Below are 21,701 nucleotides of genomic sequence, written 5' to 3'. Positions count from 1 at the left end.
TTTTCTGTGGGAGGGGTTCACTGTGAAATGTCTATTGCAGACATCCCACAGCAGACCCATAATGTGAGTGCTCAGCCTTAGGTTGAGACACCACATTGCGGAAACACAGCTTTTTTTTGTTGTTGCAGATTTTGAGGCAGTTTATTGATCCAAAGTCAAGTATAGCTACCAAAGGAATTAGAAATTTATAGGACGTTCTTATACTTCTACCTTCTGGTCAGTCCACTTCTGATTTTAGCTATAAAAAACAAAACAAAAATGCAGCACAATCTGCAACAAACAAAAGCAGCGTTTGTGCAACTTGGGGCCTTAGCCTTAAGGAGTTTTGTCAGAATTAGTGATCAGTGGAGATCTGGTCTCCACTGATCACTAAACAAAATAAAAACAAAAACACACCGCACATATGACAAGCCCAGAAAGACACCAGGTTCTTATAAAAATTTTTGTGCAGTTCAGCTGATGAGTGTCAGACAAGGAACCGCCAGCGTCTCCAAAAGAAAAGAGGCTTTTAGGGGCTGCCACAAGCATTACCTACTTACCCATCAGATTTGAGTTCAAGAAAGGTGTCGGGGACAATCCTTCATGGGGCCCTAATCGACTGTCATTCAAGTGTTCACTGTAATGAGGACTGTCTGCAAAACCCTAGAGAAGAGCGAGAAAAGTATTAAGCAGATTATGTGACAGTCTTGCTAATAGAGTGTAATGACACTCTTAATTCATGTACAGATTAATTGGCTATTGTGATAAATACACTATATATTAAAATGTATCCTGATAAAAAAAAATCTCCTGTATAGAGAATGAAAACCAAAATGTATCAATATTAAAATAAAGGAATTACTGTCCTTTAGCAAGTAAAGCTTTTGTTACTTTACTTTGCTGCTCTTTAATACAAACCTATGTCTTAGGCAAGCTTCACACTACTGTTCAATTCCGTTATGATGGTGTCCGGGGGGGGAGGGGGGGGGGGGGACAAAAAAAAAAAACACAACACTAGCATCAGAGCATCAGTTAAGTCCTTATATTTTTTATACTGTCCTTTTTTTGTTGTTGTTGTTTTGTTTCTGCTTTCTGAGCATGCACAGAAAAAAATGACACAAAATAACGGACTGATGGCTATCAGTTACTGTCCGTTATAAATCTGTTGCCCTTAGATCTCAATGTTAGAAAAAATAACTGACACTTGCCATCCGTTTTTTCAAACGGACACAAAAGTCCTGCATGTAGGATTTTTTGTTCACTGGAAAAAAAAAAAACTGTTCTGACAGACTGGGTGTAAACGGACACTAACAGACAAGATAAAATTTCCATTAATTTCAATGGGATTTTAACGGATTTTTGACAGTTCAGCTAGTGTCCGTTGCTAAAATCTTGTAACTGACAATAGCTATGGACACTGCTGACAGTCACCAACGGTAGTATGAACACCCCCTTAGAAAATGCAATAAGGTGGCAGAGTTAGGGGAAAGATAAGATTACATAGTACCAATACATTTATTTATCTACCGAACAGTGGAAATACACAGCTGACTAATGCTATCAGATGTGCTCACTTCCAGACTGATCTAGGTCTCATTTTCCAAAGCTAAAACTAGTGCAGCCCGTAAGTGATGGACATGAAAACAGAATAACCCTGACATTTACAACTTGATCATAACTGGAAATTTCTCTGCTGGTAGCCAATACTATAGCCTTGTCAGTCAGACAGCAGCTTGAAGCATCAGAAGCTAAGGAAACCAAGTGGCTTCTAGCCAAATGTAACAAGGAGCTTATAAATGCTGTAGATGTGGCAAAAAACAAAAAACTACCAATATGAGTTAGATGCCTAGGCTCAGGTTAGATTTATGAGGTTTTGCATTTACAATCAGACAGTGATTCAGTACACTTAGTTTCCCATATCTAGGATACAATGGGCATGGGCCATACTCAAAGCAAGAAATACAGATTTTACAAAATAAAAGCTTGAAAAATCTGATTTAGACAACCCCTTTTAGTTCAAAGCATTAAAGTGTGCGTTTGGGACAAGTACCGTATATACCCGAATATAAGCCGACCCGAATATAAGCCGAGGCCCCTAATTTTATCACAAAAAACTGGGAAAACTTATTGACTCGAGTATAAGCCTAGGGGGGGAAATGCAGCAGCTACTGGAAAATTTCAAAAATTAAAATGGTCAGAGTTTTTGGGTGCAGTAGGTGCTGGGGAAGGGGAGGGGGTGTTTTGGTTGTTTGTCTGCCCCTTCCCTGAGCTTGAGGACTGTTTTTTCTTCCCCCACTTGAAATTCAGTCTGGCTGAATATAGGGGATCTGCAGTGCTGCTATTAACCCCTTTCCGATGGAACAGGAGCACTGCAGATCCCCTATATTCAGTAGACCGGGCACTGTCAGACACAGGGATACCTAATGTGTTTGTGTTTCACAGTCATTTTCTGCTTTTATATTTATTCTAGGGAAAGGAGGGAGGTAGAACTTTTTTTAAAAAATCTTTTTTTTTTTTGCACTATTTTATGGGAGATTCTATACATTGATATTTTGGCTGGTCATAGACCTCCCCCCCTCCTAAAATATATATATATATATATATATATATATATATATATATATATATATATATATATATATATATATATATATCTTTTTTTTTTTTTTGCTGACTCGAGTATAAGCCGAGGGGGGCTTTTTCAGCACAAAAACTGGGCTGAAAAATTCGGCTTATACTCGAGTATATACGGTAATTAATATCAGATCTTGGGGGGGGGGTCTGACACTCTGCACCCCTTTTGATCATCTGTTCTTAGCAGCTGATACATCAGGAAGCAAAAGTCCTGCATGGATAAATGAAGTTTTAAAATGAAGGACATCTGACAATCCTCCTCATAGTGTATGGGGTAGAAAAAGTTTGGGTGACCCTTCCAGAATAAAGTCTTACGGCATATTAAAGGTTTATTCTCCTGGTATATGTACATTCTCAGATGTTGATGGCAAGAGATTAAAATGTCCACATTTCATTATTAATTCAAAAGAAATACATCAATGTTGGCATTACCAAGGCCTAAAATAAGGTTGCCCTTCTACTTACTCGCCAAGTGATCAGAATGTCTGTTACAAGCTGTCAGACAGCCAAAGCAATGTGTTAATCCATGAAGGACTTGACTGGCTGGCCATGCTTAAAACCAGGTGAACATGACTAGTCATGGATTACCAAGCAGCTTAGCTGGTGCAGTTACAGCATCTCAAAAATGTTCACAAAGTGGGAACTGTCTCTGAAATGGCTTTATTGCATTTACATAAGACACTGTTCACCACATTAACTTCAGCGAGTGTATACATAGTAAAAAAGGTGACAAAGTTAACATTTAGGTAAAGTGAAGTAAATGTACCTTTTGGTAACCAGCTATCGATTACTAGCTCTCCCTGCAGGTTCAGTGGGTGTTTAAACCCTGTACAGACCCAGACCAATTGCTGGGTGACAGAAGGATTCTGTCCATGCTGGAGAACAACTCCCATCCCATGTATGAGACCTGACAGCACTGGGCAGTACTGTCAGGGACCGACTGCTTCACCCCAAGTGTGAGAAGGAGGGTTATTGGAGATCCTTCCTCCCAACCTTAGTCAGGCTGTATAATCAACATCAGGCTAAGTGGAGATCACTCCGCACAGAGAACTAAATGATCCTGAGTCTTTTCTTCCAAGTTGCTATGAATCTTAGTATCTTTTCTATCTGCTATGAGCTTGTATGTGTTTGTTCTTGAATATATTACTGTATTATCCAGGCTGCTGTAACCCACTGAATTTCCCCATGGTGGGACTATTATAGTATTATCTTATAGCCAAGGCCCCAGTAGTGAGCTAGGGCCAAAGAGAGCTGTGGAATAATCAACACATTGAGTTTTTTCTGCAGCACTTTTCACAGAAGGTCGCAGAGTTTTCCTCTACAGACTTTCTGTCCCTATTATACCCATACAGAAAGCACCAATCTTTCCATAGGTATAATTGAATTCGTAGAATTTCTGCAGCGAATATTTTTTCTACAATGTGTGGATGGGATTAGTGGTTTTTGCCGCAGCATTTTCATTACGTGGGGCCCTGGCCTAAAGAGTGTTTCCTAGTGGTATTAAAAGTGACCCACCACTAGTAAATGTATTAACCTAAATAGAAGGGGATGCATAAAAAGTTATTCCACAAATTGGGACAAAAAAAAAAAAAAAACTCCCTGGAGTGATGCACACCATATTAACACTATATTATTACTTTTTGTCTGGGGTTCACTTGCGAAAATTTCTACTACTTGCTTGTTGAGTCACTGTTCCTACTTACCCAGGGGCCACTGGGGATTATTATTAGGTGCTGAGGGGCACCGGTATATTGTGTGTTTGGCCAATGGGCAGCATGATACTATGTGGGCGCCACTAAGGGAGTCTGGTGATAGTAAAAAAAAATAAAAAATGAATTTTTGTATGTGCTGGGTGGAAGGTACAGGGTGATGTAGCTTTGAGGGTGCAATTTTGTAAATTTACAAGTGAAAAAGTTCTAACAGCATTTTTTTTTTTCTTTTGATGAAAATAATTTGGTAGGGATGCCCAGACTCTGAGAAGGTTGGGAAACAGTGGGGTACAGAATGCTGCATCTCCAGCTATTCTCATACAGGGACACACAACTTGGGGAGAGTGTTTGTGTGTGGGGGGTTTTGTGTTACATGCTTCTTCTATTATCAACAAGGGAAACCTTGCATTACAAATGTAATCAACTCTTTATAACACCTTTTTGGAAACGTTTCAAGCACTTATATATGAAGACAGTCACAGTTTCAGACTAAAATAAAAGCAGTTGGCAGGTTAGGACATGGAAGCACTTCTCAGAACTAAATCTTTTATTATTCTTAGCAGGAAGTAAAAAGTCAAGAGCATTCCCATCATGCCTACGGTTTATACATGAAGGTTTCAGGAAGAGCCTGTAAAAGGTCTGTTTATGCATATCCTTGTGCAGAATGGGTTTATTTATTCCAGACCTACACATGGACAGTCAAACAGTAAGTTCCAAAACACAACCGTAACAACACTTCATATTTCAAAATTTTGTGACAAAAATCATGAATAAATGTGCTAAACTATCAATTAAGTGTTACTATTTTAGAGAAGAAAAAAGAAAAACCTATAACGCACTGTACTAGAGAGACTGGAAGGGGGGACAACAAAAACCCAACAGACTATGTGCGAGTATAAAACCACACCTTATAATGGTTTCTATATGTTGATCTGGTATGTGGGGGGGGGGGGGGGGGAGAAAAGCTTGTTGCCCTTGGGTGGTCCATGACCAAGCATTAACAAAAAGAAGAACTGTGTATTTAGATTAAGCAATGATAAACACATCTGCAAATGTTCCTGGCACCATAGTATGTTAGCTGCAACCAAGGACGACATAGGGAATAAAAAAAAGAAAAAAAAAGTTACAAAGCAGCAAACAGGAACTGATGGCACAAGAAAATGACATGGGGACAGTATAAACAACTAAACCACTATAAACACAACATCTTACAAGTTATTATTGTATATAGCCATTTCTAAACTATTGCAAAACAAAAACAAAATCTACAAGACAGAGATTTGTTAGACTTCTCCAAAGCATTAAGGACACACAGCTGTCTAAAAGAGATTTGCCAGTTAACCCTTTACCCACTTATTACCTGTTTATGTCCTTTTTTTTGTTGTTTTCATTAAAATGAGGTAGTGAAATGTACTGTATATGTTTTTACTAATTATAATGTTTTACTATTAATAATAAAGATTTTATTTCCCGATCATAGATTTTTGTATCCTATTTTCTGTACTTGATTATAGAGGCTGCCATCTTGCCTGAGTTTCTCCTCTGCTCTCTTAATTGCAATTTAGTGCCACACTTTACCAGCAGTCTCAAGGCCATAGGCAGCAGTATACTTGAACAAACTTAGGCTGGTCTTACACGGCCGTAATGAGTTTACGGTCCACAAGTTGCTGATCAGTTCTATGGGAGAGTCCGTGCAGTGCCGTGAATTCACGGCCATTACGGACCTGCTCTATAAATTGTGGACCTCTGTTGCGGCCCGGCACACCACAGATAAAATATCCGTTGGTGTAAGAGGCCGCACAGAATATAATGTGTCCGCAATTAAAAACCCTCAATTGCGGACCATTTGCGGACTTACAGATTACGGATTTGCAGCCTTGTAAGACCAGCCTTACTGAGGTATAAGAGTTTTGTGGGGATGCTCTGTGCAATGAGGGGGGAGTAGATAAGGCATGACTTCACCTGTTAGCGGATGGAAAGATAGATGTGGTATTATCTATAGACTCATCTTTTACTGTAATCCTGTCTGTGAAGTAAATAAGGTTAGTGCTTCTAAGTAAACCCCAACAGTAGTATCAGTGTGACTATATCCGATGAATACACTAGTTTATAAGACAATCGACATGGTGGCTCAGTGGCCCAAAGGGGTCTGATCACCCATACTGATGTTGCCTAGGCAGCCTCAGTTACTTCTCCTAAATAAGTTAAAAGATATACACACACACCCATGGGCGGCTATGATTATTTGCGGGCACAGACGGAGTCTCATTCTCAAGAATGATGTGGGCCCAAGAGAACATAGCCATTATGATAGGAATAACCATTTAACCTAGTCTTTTAGATCATAATATGGCACCTTTTATTATTCATACTGGAATATCAGAGAATTGTACCTTTAACGGAAAAAAAATTGTTAATGGTTGGCAGCACATTGCCTGTTTGAGTGAGGAAGGGGGTTTGAATAAATTATGACAAGAAATAGAAATACAGTTAATTCAAACTCCTCCCAATAAATTGGCATGTGAAAATTGATTTAAGCCCAGTTCATATCTGCGTTTGAGTTTCTGTTCAGGAAGTCCACTTGGGTGGGGGGACCCCGAACGGGAACCTAATAACATAAAAAAGTGGATACCTTAGGAAACCCACGGACCCCCATAGATTATAATGGGGTCTGTGTGGTGAGAGAAAAGTGCTGCTTGCAGGACTTCTTTCGCTGCATTTTTCATGCAGATAGGCGAACGGAATGGCCCAAATGCAGATGTGAACCAGGCCTTAAATGATCACCAATCGACATCATGTAGTATTGATCAGCCTTTTTTACATGCATTTCATCTGTCTGTACATGTAAAAGGACGCTTGCTTTGGTTTTTAATGTTTACATACAGCTACTCTAAGATGCTCTCATATTTTAGGAGCAACCACCATGCGATAAAACATATAGTCACATTGATTTCTTCCCCAAGCCTACTTGCACTTACCCTTGAAGATTCATAGGATGGGCTCAGCTGACCACTTGTTCCCCATGAAGTACCACCACCAGACCGTTCATCAATACCTAGAAACAGAGTTATTTAAATAAATCATATTGAGAATCGCTAATATGGTGCAGTAAACTATTAATCCCACAAAAGCTTTAATATTATGAGAAAATCTACGTACATGCATTCTGACAGAGCCTTAAAGACATAACAGACAGACAGACAAGACCGACAATTGTGTGGCAAAAGGCTTAGTTCATTTTATTTGATAAAAGTATTCAACCAGGATTCAAAGCCATGTAAGGGGTAATTCAGGCAGACACAAAATAACCGGCAGCATAATCGGGATCTATGGTCCTTTAAGTCTGGGTCACTAGAAATCATGATGAAAAAGGATTTGCGGCCATAGTACAGACTGCATAGTACAGATATGTTACAGCCATCTGCGAGTTTCAAGTCTGCAGTGCCACTCACTTTGCACTGTGAGTTTTTTCTGACGATGTGAGGGTGGGACTTGTAAGCCCATCCACTTCACTGCTACTGGAATCTGAAGCAGGTTAGTAACTACCCAAATGTGTGGCCTTATGAAGGCTTCTGCTGAAGCTCAACATTGACGGTTGTTGAAGCAACAGATATTTATTAAAGTAACCTGTGCCATTGTTTTTTGCCTTTTACATGGAAATCTACTTTTAAACAAAAGATTTTGCAGATCAATGCTCATCAACAAGAGTCAACAGAGGTAGAAGTCGCATACACAGACAAAGAAAAGGCGCTAAACCTCATTAAAAATGTAAGAATACAGAATGGTATGCTTTCTTTTAGACATCATAACTCATCATCAGAAATAAAAGTAAAAGAACGGATGGTTCTCAACAAGCGTATCAAAGATATTGGATTACAATGTAATTCCAAATAAGAATGCCTCTTGTGCAGTGAAACATAAAATATATATACCTAAATTGAGTTTTAAACAAAGACACACTCTGAAAGCAACATAAACAAGAAAAGACAATATACAGTGTGTGCTCACCAGCTGTTTTAGGCTGATCAAATAAATGTATCTGCCCAAACAAATCTAATTTCACAGCTACATTAGTGCTGAAGGTAGGAATTCCATTCTATCCCCAGCTTTTCTTTATCCAATATGTTTTGGAAATAATTCTATTGCTTTCTGATTAAGACCAGAACAGAGTAGCTTATGTTTGAACATGGCCCTGTGTATGTCTGTCTGTGACATACTGTCTTCATAGCTGTATGATACACAAGTGGCTTCATTTATCAAAACCATCTCAATGGAAATGTACCTATGTAACTCAAGCCAACAAGTTGTCTTAGCTGCACTGGAAAAGATTTAGTAGAACACAAATAGTTGCAATAGGCCAGGCCATACTTATGACAAACGTAGAACATACAAAAACATCAATATGATAAAATATACAACCGAGTACATTCATCAAGCTGCTTCAAGGAATAAAATAAATAAAAGCCCTTTCAGTTCCATGTTTTACTATGTATGTGCACTGCTCATACTTCATGAAAGTATTTCTGTGAAGAGTTACCATTAAATGCTACTTGCCTAAGGAAACCCGTGGACCCCATAGACTATAATTGGGTCTGTGTGGTTTCCGCACAAAACATGCAGAGAGAAAAGTGCTGCTTGCAGTCTATGGGGTCCACGGGTTTCCTTAGGTAATCTTTTTTTTTTATGTGGATAGTAGGGTCGAGCTGATCTTGAGATTTCAGGATTGTTTTTAAAATCCGATTTCCGATCATTTTCCATTCGAACTCTATCCCAAGTCTGATCTTAATGCAAGTCAATGGGATTTTTTTAACGATCGAAGATCGGATTTTAAAAACGATCATATTCACTACACAGCATGGAGTCCAAAAATTGAACGCTTTAATTTTTGGACTCCACGCTGTGTAGTGATTAAAAAAAAAAAAAAAAAAAAAAAAAAAAAAAAAATCAGCCGGCTACTTAGACCCCTTCACTTACCTGCACAGATCCACTGCCGCTCCCAGTTCTTCTCGCTCCTCTTCTCTCTAATTCAAATGTCTTCAGAGCGCTGTGCGCGCCGCCGCCTCCCTAGGCTAGTGTTAGAGATGCTGGAAGAAGGCGGGGCTTGTGGCTTTGGAGAGTGTGGGCGGGGAGATGTCAGTGCATCACTCACGTCTCCCCTCCAAGTACCCACCCACACTCTCCTAAGCCACAAGCCCTGCCTTCTCCCATCATCTCTAACACTAGCCTAGGGAGGCGGGGGCGCGCACGGCGCTCTGAAGGCATGTGAAAGAGAGAAGAGGAGCAAAAAGACTGGAAGCGGCAGTGGATCTATGCAGGTAAGCTGAGTGATCGGGATCGGAATTCCATTCCCAATCTTTTTTATGCGGGATCGGAACCCGATCGGCGATCAAGTAAATTTCACGATCGGAATCCGATCTTTTCTGATCCCTTTTGCTCAACCCTAGTGGATAGGTTTCCGTTTGGGGAGGGAGGGGGGAACAAAACACCCTCTCTCAACTCATCAGGTTCTAAGGTGCTCCTAAATACAACTGCAAATAAAGAACACCATAAAAGATAACACTGCTACATTATTTAACAGGAATTAACCCAAAATGAAAAATCCTTGGGTATAACGCTAAGTCCAACCAATGAATCATCTAGTAGTACCACTATTACCATGAATAACTGATTCTGTTTTCTATCCAATTTTAATAGTTTCCTACACTGGAGGAATATTGGCCCACTCTTCATTGAGATTGGTGGGCATTAGTTTACACACAGCCCTCTCAGGCGACGTTTACACTACAGTTATAAATTTCTGTTGCTCTCACCCATCATAAGATAAAAGCAAAGGACACTAGCTTTGAGAGCACTGTCCATCTGGCATTCGCTCCCATTCACTCTAATGTTTAAATAAAAAAAAAACAAAAAAAACACACACACCCATGATGGACGTTAACTTACTTTTGTAAAGAAAGAGAACAAAGTCCTGCATGTACTACATTTTCTTCTGTCAGAAAAGTAAACAATCCCTAGCCTTTTTTTCTTCTTACAGCGCTCCTTCTCTATCGCTATTACAGTTGTTCTCATCCCAGGCAATGAAACTGGCTGATGAGGTTACAAGCAAACAACTGGAGTGGCTTTTGGACTCCACAAAAATGGATCCATATTCTGCACACACACACACAAAAATAATAATTCACATTGCATCCATATACCACAAATCCACAAAAAGACTTGCATGATCCCATACACTTGTATAGTTGAGTTTGAGCTGCAAATACAGACAGAAACTGCACTGGCTCCATGTTTTGCAAACAGTTTCTATGGCCCATAAAGTAATCTGTGAAAAAACACAGCGGTGTATAGGGCGATAGAAGTACAATATCCGTAATTACAGATCCATAATTGTGGCTCTTCTATGCAAGACTATGGTTGTGTGCAACTATAACTGCCTTCTAAAAACCTTCCAAAATGGCAAAAAAAAAAAAATATTATATATATATATATATATATATATATATATATATATATATATATATATAAATAAATAATTTTTTTAATTGTTGCCTAGATTAAAAAAAAAAAAAAAAAATTCTAAGGTGGTGAATTTTTTTTTTTTTTTTTAAATGTAGATTGTGAGCCCCACGTAGAGCTCATAATGTACATTTTTCCCTATCAGTATGTCTTTAGGAATATGAGATGGAAATCCATGCAAACACAGGGAGAACATACAAACTCCTTGCAGATGTTTTTTTGTCCTTGGTGGGATTTGAATACCAGGATTCCAGCACTGCAAGGCTGCAGTGCTAACCAATGAGCCACCGTGTGGCCCCTGTGAATTCTGGTTTTATCACTGTAAGGGTGCATTCACACTGAGTAAACGCTAGCTTATTCTGAACGTAAAACACGTTCAGAATAAGCGGCGTCTAAAACAGCTCCATTCATTTCTATGGGAGCGGGGATACGAGCGCTCCCCATAGAAATGAATGGGCTGCTTCTTTCACTCCGTGCAGTCCCATTGAAGTGAATGGGGAGTGCCGGCGTGTACGCTCCGGCATGAGCAGAGCTTGCCGTATACGCCGGCACTCCCCATTCACTTCAATGGGACTGCACGGAGTGAAAGAAGCAGCCCATTCATTTCTATGGGGAGCGCTCGTATCCCCGCTCCCATAGAAATGGATGGAGCTGCTTTAGACGCCGCTTATTCTGAACGTGTTTTACGTTCAGAATAAGCTAGCGTTTACTCAGTGTGAATTCACCCTAAGGGTGCATTCACACTGAGTAAACGCTAGCTTATTTTGTAGAGTAAAATTACACTTGTAAATTTTGCTATCCCATTGACTTCAATGACATTTTACAGGCGTATTTTTACAGGCGTATTTTTTACAGGCGTATTTTTACACTTGTAAAAAAATATCATTGAAGTCAATGGGATAGCAAAATTTACAAGTGTAATTTTACTCTACAAAATAAGCTAGCGTTTACTCAGTGTGAATGCACTCTAAGGGTGCATTCACACTGAGTAAACGCTAGCTTATTCTGAACGTAAAACACGTTCAGAATAAGCGGCGTCTAAAGCAGCTCCATTCATTTCTATGGGAGCGGTGATACGAGCGCTCCCCATAGAAATGAATGGGCTGCTTCTTTCACTCCGTGCAGTCCCATTGAAGTGAATGGGGAGTGCCGGCGTATACGGCAAGCTCTGCTCATGCCGGAGCGTACACGCCGGCACTCCCCATTCACTTCAATGGGACTGCACGGAGTGAAAGAAGCAGCCCATTCATTTCTATGGGGAGCGCTCGTATCCCCGCTCCCATAGAAATGAATGGAGCTACTTTAGACGCCGCTTATTCTGAACGTGTTTTACGTTCAGAATAAGCTAGCGTTTACTCAGTGTGAATGCACCCTAAGAGGATAAATCATAGGTGCCATAAAATTCTTATGCTACTTAACTAATGGGATTCATCAGATTTTCCTTGGGGATCCAGTATGTTTGCTGCAGACCCAGCTATATGCATGCCATCAAAAATACTGGAAGACCATTCCAGGATGAGAAAAAAATAAAAATAAAAATAAAATAAAAGCACCCATGTAAGCAGAGTCTGAAAGGTGCTAATATAGATTAGAGGAAGGTCAGGGTATTTGGGTTTTTATTTGAGTAGTATTGAGGGATGCAGTTTAGGATTTTTATTGGTGTAGACGTAGGGTCCCAACCCATAGCAACCAAGTAAAGAATGAATGTCACACTTGAGTTGTGCCAGTGAGTTTTTCTGTTTATTCACACTAGTAATAGTAGTAGAGTTAGAGTAAAACGTTTTTTTTGGTATTCGCAGATACCTTCTTCGGACTCTTAACGCGTAGTGTCAGTAGCACGACACAAATATATGCATACAATAATGGATCAGGTAAGTATCAGCGACAACTCCGCTTTTTCCCAAGAAGTGTCCTCTTGAAGTTATGTAAATAAGTGGATCAGCCAGTGGGGTAAAAAGGGCACGCCTCACACGACAGCAGATTTTTTTTTTTTGGGGGGGGGGGGGTTGATTTCAAAACACCAATTCTTGGTTCCCACTGGAGATGAGCCACTCACAGACTACTCTTATTCCTCGGGCCCTCAGTCCCATTGTGTGAAATAACTTTCTTTGTAATGTATCTTGCTGTCTGTATTTGAACCCTACAAATTGTACAGCGCTGTGGAATATGTTGGCGCTATATAAATAAAATGTATTATTATTATTTATTATTCCTCTGTCCCTATGCCACATGCACACTCAGCTGGAAGAAAAGCTCTTGCCTGATAACTATTGAAGGTACTCCATAATGCATTCAACTGCAGTACACCAACGTAGCTGAATAAAACATTGCGGATGTCTTTGTTGTAACGTATAGATCCCTACATCTTTAACTGTTTGGGATCCTGTAAACAGTGTCTTTGAGAACATAGTGCTTTGATAAGCAGAGTAATCCCATGTAGTGCACATGAAAACCATACAGCCTGCTAGCAATCACTACCTGCATCACAGAACACTGATGCTGGCAAGTTGCAAGTCTATTTGCTATGCATTGCACATGTCAGGGTAAACGAAAGGTTACCATAATGGTTCTCACATGAGTTATTTTACTGGGTAATATACACAACCCCTGGATGTGTGTTTAAAACAGCTTTGTCTTGTTCCCCAACAGTAGCTGCACGATTACAAAGCAGTGTGAGGGATTCACATGGGACCAATGTGTGGAAATGAGTGCAGGGGTGACTGCTTTCAAGCCCAAAAGTGGAAGCAAAGGCATGATTTCTGCATCAGAAAAGAAGAACATAAATCAATGGTCCCATTACAAAGACAGCACACTGCCAAACTGTTACGTCATGTGAGATGAAATGTTTGACATGGGCAGAACATTTTCACGCAGGCATCATACCATCCACGATCAATACTGTGCTGGTCAACAGTGCTACCTATGCAGGCCACTTTCATACACACACAGTGTGCGCATCATCATTTGTAAGCCAGTCTGAAGAAATGGTCAGAAACCTATAAAAAGTATAATGCAAAGATTTGTACATTATCTGCATTTTGGACTCACTCCCGATTATACGAACCATCACATCATAAAGGGTAATAACGAAGACCCGAAATTGCAGCATATGAGGAAACTAACGCCACCTGTTGGTGTTACTGGAAAATTCCTGCAGGTTATATCTGACAAACTGCCAGGAATTAGATTGCATGCACTTTTACCAAATTTGCTGCCAGAAAAAAAAAAAATAAATAAACACACATCAAGAGTAAACCTAGATTGACATGTCTGCATTTTACATACATTGGATTTCTGCAATTGTCATGGATGGAATGAGCATCAATCCTTTTATTTAAACGCATCCATTCAAACAGAGAAGAAAAAAAAAAAAAAAAAAAATATATATATATATATATATATATATATATATATATATATATATATATATATATATATATATATACACATACATATACACACATATACATACACACACATATATTCCACTATTGGTTTACCAGTTTCATGATTCCCCTTTTTAATAAAGTATACAATGCAGGGGTTATTGTCGTGACCATTTTCCGTCTATTCTCTGAAGAAACTAGATTCGCACACCACAACTATCACTGAGCAAACAGCAGATAGATGAGAAGGCCTGACGTAAGAATTCTACGCAACAAATGTGCTCTGTTATTTCAAACACTGGATTGTGTGTATAGAAAAGGTTAAAAATAGAGATATGATAAAACGACCTCTGCCATTGAGTTTTGGTCAGATAGTGTGTGGTCTTCACGCTCAAAATGTGAAATGCCATTGTTCCAAACAAAAAGCTCAATTATTTTTGCTTTGTCAAAGGGAGTGACACTTTGTATTTTTATTACAGAGCTTGCCAAAATTAGCTCATTTACATGCAACGCTTGTCAATAAGGGACTTAACATCAGCATTCTTCAGGCTTCAGCACTACATTTGTTGTTTTAGCATTTGCAAGTGTTTGCAGAAATAGCTCAAATCAAAACCTTTTTATGTTACAGCGAAATATAAAATAGATCCACATTTAAAGAACACAGGACACCCGCTGTCAAATGACAGATTCCTTTCACTGTAAACATGTGAAGGGTTTCAGCGATGATAAAAATATGGGTTTTAGCTATAATAGTGAAAACAATGCAAATCTGTAATATACTGTTCTGTGTCTTAGTCACCGATTTAGCTGGCTCTTTAATTATACCTGTGAAAGGGGTTCGGAGTTACATATTGATAACCTATCCTTAATAGGGGTATGACACGCAGGATTTCCATAGATTACATGATTGAAGAGACTGCAGCATTTGGGTGGTTTAGTCTCTTCACTGAGAACCAAGAACAGTGCCATACATTGTATGGTATTGCATCTCATTCCCTTTCACTTGGATGGAACTGAGGATTACACAGGCCACATACTGAAGGATCATGACGTCAATGGCCTCTGCAGCTACATTCACTGGAGCGCTGCTGTCACCTCAAACAGAAGAGCTTTGGGGGCCCAGGACCAATCTGAAACTGATGACAGATCCTAAGGATAGGTCAGCAATATTTAAAACCCTTAAAACAAGTCTGTCACCAGAACTCAGCATATCAACTCAGCCCCACAGACCGGTTAGGGACAACTGAATCAGTGTTTCTTTCCATTCGTGAACCGATGCCCCCATTACAGAGATATGAGTTTGTCAATATGTACATCAGGTGTTTAGAGCAATAAGGGCATTGCTCCTAACACGTAACCCCTCATTCACATCTACGCTGGTATTCCGTCCGAGGGAGTCCGCACGCTGCCTGCACAAATCATGCGGACAGGAGAGTAGATTGTGAACTACTTTCCTGTCCGCATGTTCTGTGCAGAGATCTGGTGGCATGCACACGGACCCCATCATAGTCTATGGAGATCAGTTTGCTTTTACTGCGCAGCGCTTGCAATTGTGTTTGGTAGTCTGTTTGGAGGGTCCCCATGCGGACTTCCCCAGACGGAATACCAAGGTAGATGTGGACGAAGGGTTAATCTCTGATAGTCTACCCTCATTCCTCTGATTGACAGGGGCAGGTGTGTACACGTAATCTCACCGGGCCCTGTAAGCTAGTGGACCCCATTACAGGCCTTGTCCAATGAAAGATACAGCACTTCCATTACTTTCGTTGTCCATCTCCTATAATGGAGCAGAACAGAAATACTAACACAGATGTGAAAATTCTTATTAGTTATAGATTTCACATACAGTGGTGTATTATCCAATCTATGACAAAATCTTCATGTTGAAACAATGGACTTACAAGACATTACAGAACAGGAGACATATATGGAAAACCATCCCTTTAGAAACAATAGGACATCCTATTAATATTATAAATGTGAAAGTTTGTGAGTTTGGATGTTTGTGGGTTTGTGTGTTCGGATGTTTGTTAGTCAATCACGCAAAACCCGCTCGACCGATTTGGCTGAAATTTTCCACAAACATAGTTAATACACCCGATTGCGCAATAGGCTACTTTTCGTCACAATAGCGCACATACGTTTTTCCCAGGACCCCCACAAACCCCAAACTCACATCACCATCTCTGCAATCTCACACACTTTGGACCATAGCAAGCCCCAAAATTCATATTGCCCTCTGCAGCCTCGCCCCTAACCCCACACAATCACATATACTTTACCACTTTACCCCTCACCTTAACGATACTCCAGGAGGCTCTCTTTAACGCTCCGGAGCAGCCATGTTTGCCAACCCCCACCGCTCTGACAATCCGCGACACCGCCCACCCATGTCAATACCCCTAGGCGGTCTAATAAATGCAAAAAAAAAAAGTTTAAGTAAAAAAAATATTAAAAACAAAAAAAAAAGGTTTAAAAATTCAAAATCACCCCCCTTTCCCTAGAACACATATAAAAGTAGTTAAAAACTGTGAAACACATACATGTTAGGTATCCCCGCGTCCAAAATCGCCCGCTCTACAAAGCTATACAAATATTTTTCCTGTTCGGTAAACGCCGTAGCGGGAAAAATGGTCAAAAGTACCAAACCGCCGTTTTTTCACTGTTTTGATTCTGATAAAAATTTGAATAAAAAGTGATCAAAGCAATAACATTTCCCGAAAATGGTAGAACTACAAAGTACACCCGGTCCCGCAAAAAAGACGCCCTATACATCCCCATACACGCACGTATAAAAAAGTTACGGCTGTCGGAATATGGCGACTTTTCAAAAAAAAATTTTTTAACAGTTTTGGATTTGTTTTTAAGGGGTCAAAATGTAACTAAAACCATATAAATTTGGTATCCCCGGAATCGTAACGAAACACAGAATACAGGGGACATTTCATTTTGGTTGCACAGTGAACGCCGTAAAACCAAAGCCCGTAAGAAAGTCGCAGAAATGCATTTTTTCTTGAAATCCACCACATTTTGAATTTTTTCCCTGCTTCCCAGTACATTATATAGAATAATTAATGGTGGCATCATGAAGAAAAATTTGTCCCGCAAAAATTAAGACCTCATATGGCTCTGGGAGCGGAGAAATAAAAAAGTTATGGGGTTTAGAAGGAGGGGAGTCAAAAACGAAAATCAAAAAATGCCATCGGCGGGAAAGGGTTAACTTCAAATACCTCTGTCCCAAAGTCACTATGTAAAGTTTCTCACAACACCGTATATATAGCGGCTCTAATACAAATTAACTTCAACACAAAAGTCTCACGTATTCTCTGAATTACAGAAAAAACAAGATACAAAGTTACATTTCATATCCCATACCTTATACACAGTACGAAAACCTTACCCGCGCCTGTATATACACACTTCTACAATCACCGCAGACGAAGTCGCGGGTACCAGCTAGTAAGAAATAAACATTTTAACCCAAAATCACTTTAATACATACTTAACCACTGTGTTGCAGGTGAACATAAAATTTAAAAAAAAAATTATATAGAGAGAGGTTTTTGTGAGAAACACTTAGGGGCATTCACACAGTTTCCGTGCGCCGATTCTGACGTGAAACTCACGTCAGAAAGCGTGCGGAAATAAAGCTTCCCATTGACTTCAATGGGTTCTGTTTTCCGCACGGAACCCATTGAACTCAATGGGAAAAACGTGTCCCATTGACTTCAATGGATTCTGCGTGGAAACTGGAACCCATTGAAGTCAATGTGAGGCTCTTTTTGCACGCGGATTCCGCACCAAAATACTCCGTGTGAATGCCCCCTTAAACATCTTGCTATTCTATAAAGAGGAAGGAAGATCAGACATGAGAATCGTTGTTTTGAAGCTTTACTTTGTCTAGTCTATGGATGTGGAATAGAAACATGTGACAAGGCGGTCTATGAATCACAGCATTAAAAATTGTCTATCACAATGACATTGAGAAATACAAATCATTTAAAATTGTTGGGGATAAACAAGAACCTTTATAGAATAAGCCGAGTGTTTACTTATAGAATAAAATCTGATAATACAGAATAAGGCTACATAGAAAGGAGGGGGGGAACATACTGAATTATATTCAAAACTATGGCTAGTGATAGTGAAGAGGTATATTACAATGACAGCTGCAGAATGACCCCATCACTAGTCAGACTATTCACTTGAGTGAGATTTTAAACAATTTGAAACAATTTGAAACATTTTCACAAAGTCACAGTTGATAAATCTAGGGTGCAGACACCTAGACAGGTGATCCACTCCCAATTATGAAAAGGTGCAAGTGGTGTACCCATACAAAAAGGTCACAATTCCTTATGACTGACTTTACACCAGAATACTGAAGGAAAGGGCTCAATAAATTCCCCACTATGTGGTTTAGAGCAGAGGAGTTAGGCTTTACCGAGGATGACATCTAGTGCTTTCCAATTACGAGATGCAATAGGATTATTAAGCTGCCCTGCTAGACACTCACTCTTCAGTTGAGGGAAACATGGATCAGACAGGATGGATTTTACCTTTCAGATCCTCTTGCTTTCCTAGGAGATAAGCTTCAATAGAGGTATCCATCTTGTGGGTGCTCATTTTCCCCTGCTCAATGGGAGCAAAGCTGCAGTAATGGCACCCAGCCACTATACAGAACTGTTTCCAACTATGTGCTCAGTATAGCATGGGGATCAGAAAGCCAGCCATGATTTCCTTATTGTGACCACGTCTCCTTCTCATGCATGTACTATTCCTGTCTAATAACCTGTCCATAATAAGGACACAGGTTGTATCAACTGGCAATTGATCAAAACAAAATAATTATGCTTGGTTTTTCGTTTGTTTTAATTCAGTAAAACATTTAAATTCTACTTGTCCTAAATTTAAATATGGTTATGCTAATGAGAATGCCTATAACGCTAAGGATCCACACAGTGAAGAACAGCTAAAAACCAGTAAGGGGGGGGGGGCTTGATTTTCAGCATTTTTCATTGAGTTTTTGCTGCATTTTTTGATCCCCAATGAAATCTTTAGGGGTTTTTTTTTACGATCAACATGAACTAAAATGTACATAGTTTCATTGGGGAACTTAATAGGAAACCTTTTAATTTAACTTCTAAAAGAGAAATGCCTTTTTGTTCCCTTTTCAGGCTGTTTTGCTCTCCATCCCCTCTGCTCCACTGGTTTTACTGTGAAAATCAATGATCTATGATTCTCCAGACAGACTGCATGTTAAATTAACTCTATAGCCATTATTTATTTTTTTTATACATGTGTATTCTGAGTTAGAGTATAAAGACTGTTAACAGAATTGTGGCATCTTTACTCACATTAGTACAGATCTTTATTTATCCATATATATCCTGCATGGTCTGTTCTATAATGGCCTCTCACCTACAGTGAGCAGCAGCTAACCTCCACCCACTTTATAATGTACTATACATTTCAGACATGGCCTGCAGAGGGGAAATAGCATTATTCATCATGTACACGCACAACCCAGTTTAACCTGAAGAGACAAATGAAACAACAGGTACAGGCAATGACTAGATGTGCAACTGCTCACTTTCTCCAACTGAGAAACTAACGCTAGGGTCACACCTGCATTCAAGTTTCCATCCATAGGGTCCGCTTAGGGACCCGAAAAACAGAAACCTTATCAGCTTAAAAACTGGTTTCCCACTGAAACCTGCAGACCCCATAGACTATACTGGGTCTGGCAGGTTTCTGCCCAACGTTTGTGGAGAGAAAAGCACTGCTTGCAGGACTTGACCTTAAATGGCCAAACTGGACAAGAAGTGACCCAATCCTAATTTAAATCTCTCTATATAAATTATAAAACAAGGAAGTAACCCGTTCCTTTTCACTTTCCTACTCTAAATGGATGCATCACCTTACATATACAGCTTTGGGTCTTATGATCTAGATGTGCCCATCTTTGTTGGCAATGAAAAGGTTAACAAATGCAGTGATGGCAGATACCTTTAAAATTAGAATATCTGTAAGATGCACTCAGATGTTATATCAAAACGTTCACGGTTTAAAAATCAGCATGTGACTACAACCATGGTACCTATAAAGCACCTTTGAGTTAAACGTAACACTAGCAGAAAAAGGAAAGATAAAAAATATATAAGGTCGATAGCTGCCCCCACTGTGTCGGACTGAGGCACTTTCTGCATGATTACACAATACACTGGGTCCACAGCCAACAAAGATATGGACAAATATATAGTACACAAAACAGTGAAGTGTATCCAGCACCAAGGAACGATCCAAAAGTAGATAAATTATTTACAAAAGCATACCAAAATGACAACGACGGACCGACATTGTATGATGAACCGCTTCTTTACAAGCAATGAATGGGAGTCTGACACCTATAGCATGGCATAGCCACCTTAACCAAATATCATATTACATGGCAGCCATTCAAGTGTTTTACCCGAATTTAATTATTTAACAAAAATAAAGATATCCAAATAAAATGGAGCATATGATATTTGTATGGTTTGAGAAGGGGTTTTTTTTTTTTAAATGTTTTTTTTTTTTTTTTTTTTTTTTTTAAAGACTAACAACGTTCTCTAAGCCAGAACATAAATGAAAAACACCAAAACACAAAGTTCGCCTATATTAGCAAACGCTCATTTTATAAACTACTCTCAGTAGGGAGTAAAGAGCATAAAGCTCAAGAAGCTTAGCAGATAATTGCTGTACTCCAATAGCAAGTAAGGTAAAACGTGCGCTGTGCCATTAGCAGACAAAATCAAGACAATGCAAAGGAGAAGACAGACGCATTTTGGCAGCAAACTTAACCCTACTTTTGATTAGGTAATATTTCCTGTTTCTATTTTGAAGACATGCTGTCAAAACAACTTTTAATGCATTTTTCTTGTATGGTGTTGAACTTTATCAGCACACCAAAGTCATATTTTGTCCCTATGATCTGTTACGAGGTTTCCGGGACTTTTTAACTGGTGACCTATACTTAAGATAGGACTTCTATTTAAGATTGGCAAAGGTTTAACACTCAGGCCCCTGGTCAATCAACTGTACACAGAGGTGGGTGCTGTAGCCACTTCAGTCCTTACCAAGCACAGCCCTGTACACATTACTGATCAGCTCATGTGACCAATAAACGTGATGTCACAAGGCCTATGATGCTTCAAACAGCTGATCCCCATATGGATCCCAGGTGCCAAAATCCCACGGATCTTCAATTGATGATCTAAGGATGGGTCTGTTTCCAGAAAACCTTTTTAACTCATTCTGCCATCAACTAGATTACATTGTATCCAGGAATAGTGAATGCATTGTAACTCAGTGGTTAGCATTGGTACCTTGCAATCAATAAATATGCATGGAAGTTATTCTGTGTTTACACAGGTTACATTCTTTATCAGTAAGGGTCAATGCACACAGTTTTCAGGTGCGGATTCTGATGTGGAAC

General features: G+C 39.5%; 1 protein-coding gene across 8 annotated transcripts in view; it reads right to left on the bottom strand.

Moving 5' to 3' along the window:
- TCF12 (transcription factor 12) overlaps positions 1-21,701 on the bottom strand; it is a 137,211-nt gene that overhangs the window by 98,014 nt on the left and 17,496 nt on the right. For all 8 annotated transcript variants that reach the window (XM_075273512.1, XM_075273514.1, XM_075273522.1 and 5 more), the window contains exons 4-5: positions 7,301-7,377; positions 540-642 (exon numbers count right to left, since the gene is read on the bottom strand). In XM_075273512.1, the coding sequence (XP_075129613.1) occupies positions 540-642; positions 7,301-7,377 (180 nt within the window). The remainder of the gene's footprint in view (positions 1-539; positions 643-7,300; positions 7,378-21,701) is intronic.

The sequence above is a fragment of the Leptodactylus fuscus genome, chromosome 5, assembly GCF_031893055.1.
Source record: "Leptodactylus fuscus isolate aLepFus1 chromosome 5, aLepFus1.hap2, whole genome shotgun sequence".
NCBI classification, from domain to species: Eukaryota; Metazoa; Chordata; class Amphibia; order Anura; family Leptodactylidae; genus Leptodactylus; species Leptodactylus fuscus.
Note: the sequence above shows the minus strand (reverse complement) of the source record. Positions and strands in the feature narration are given on the sequence as shown.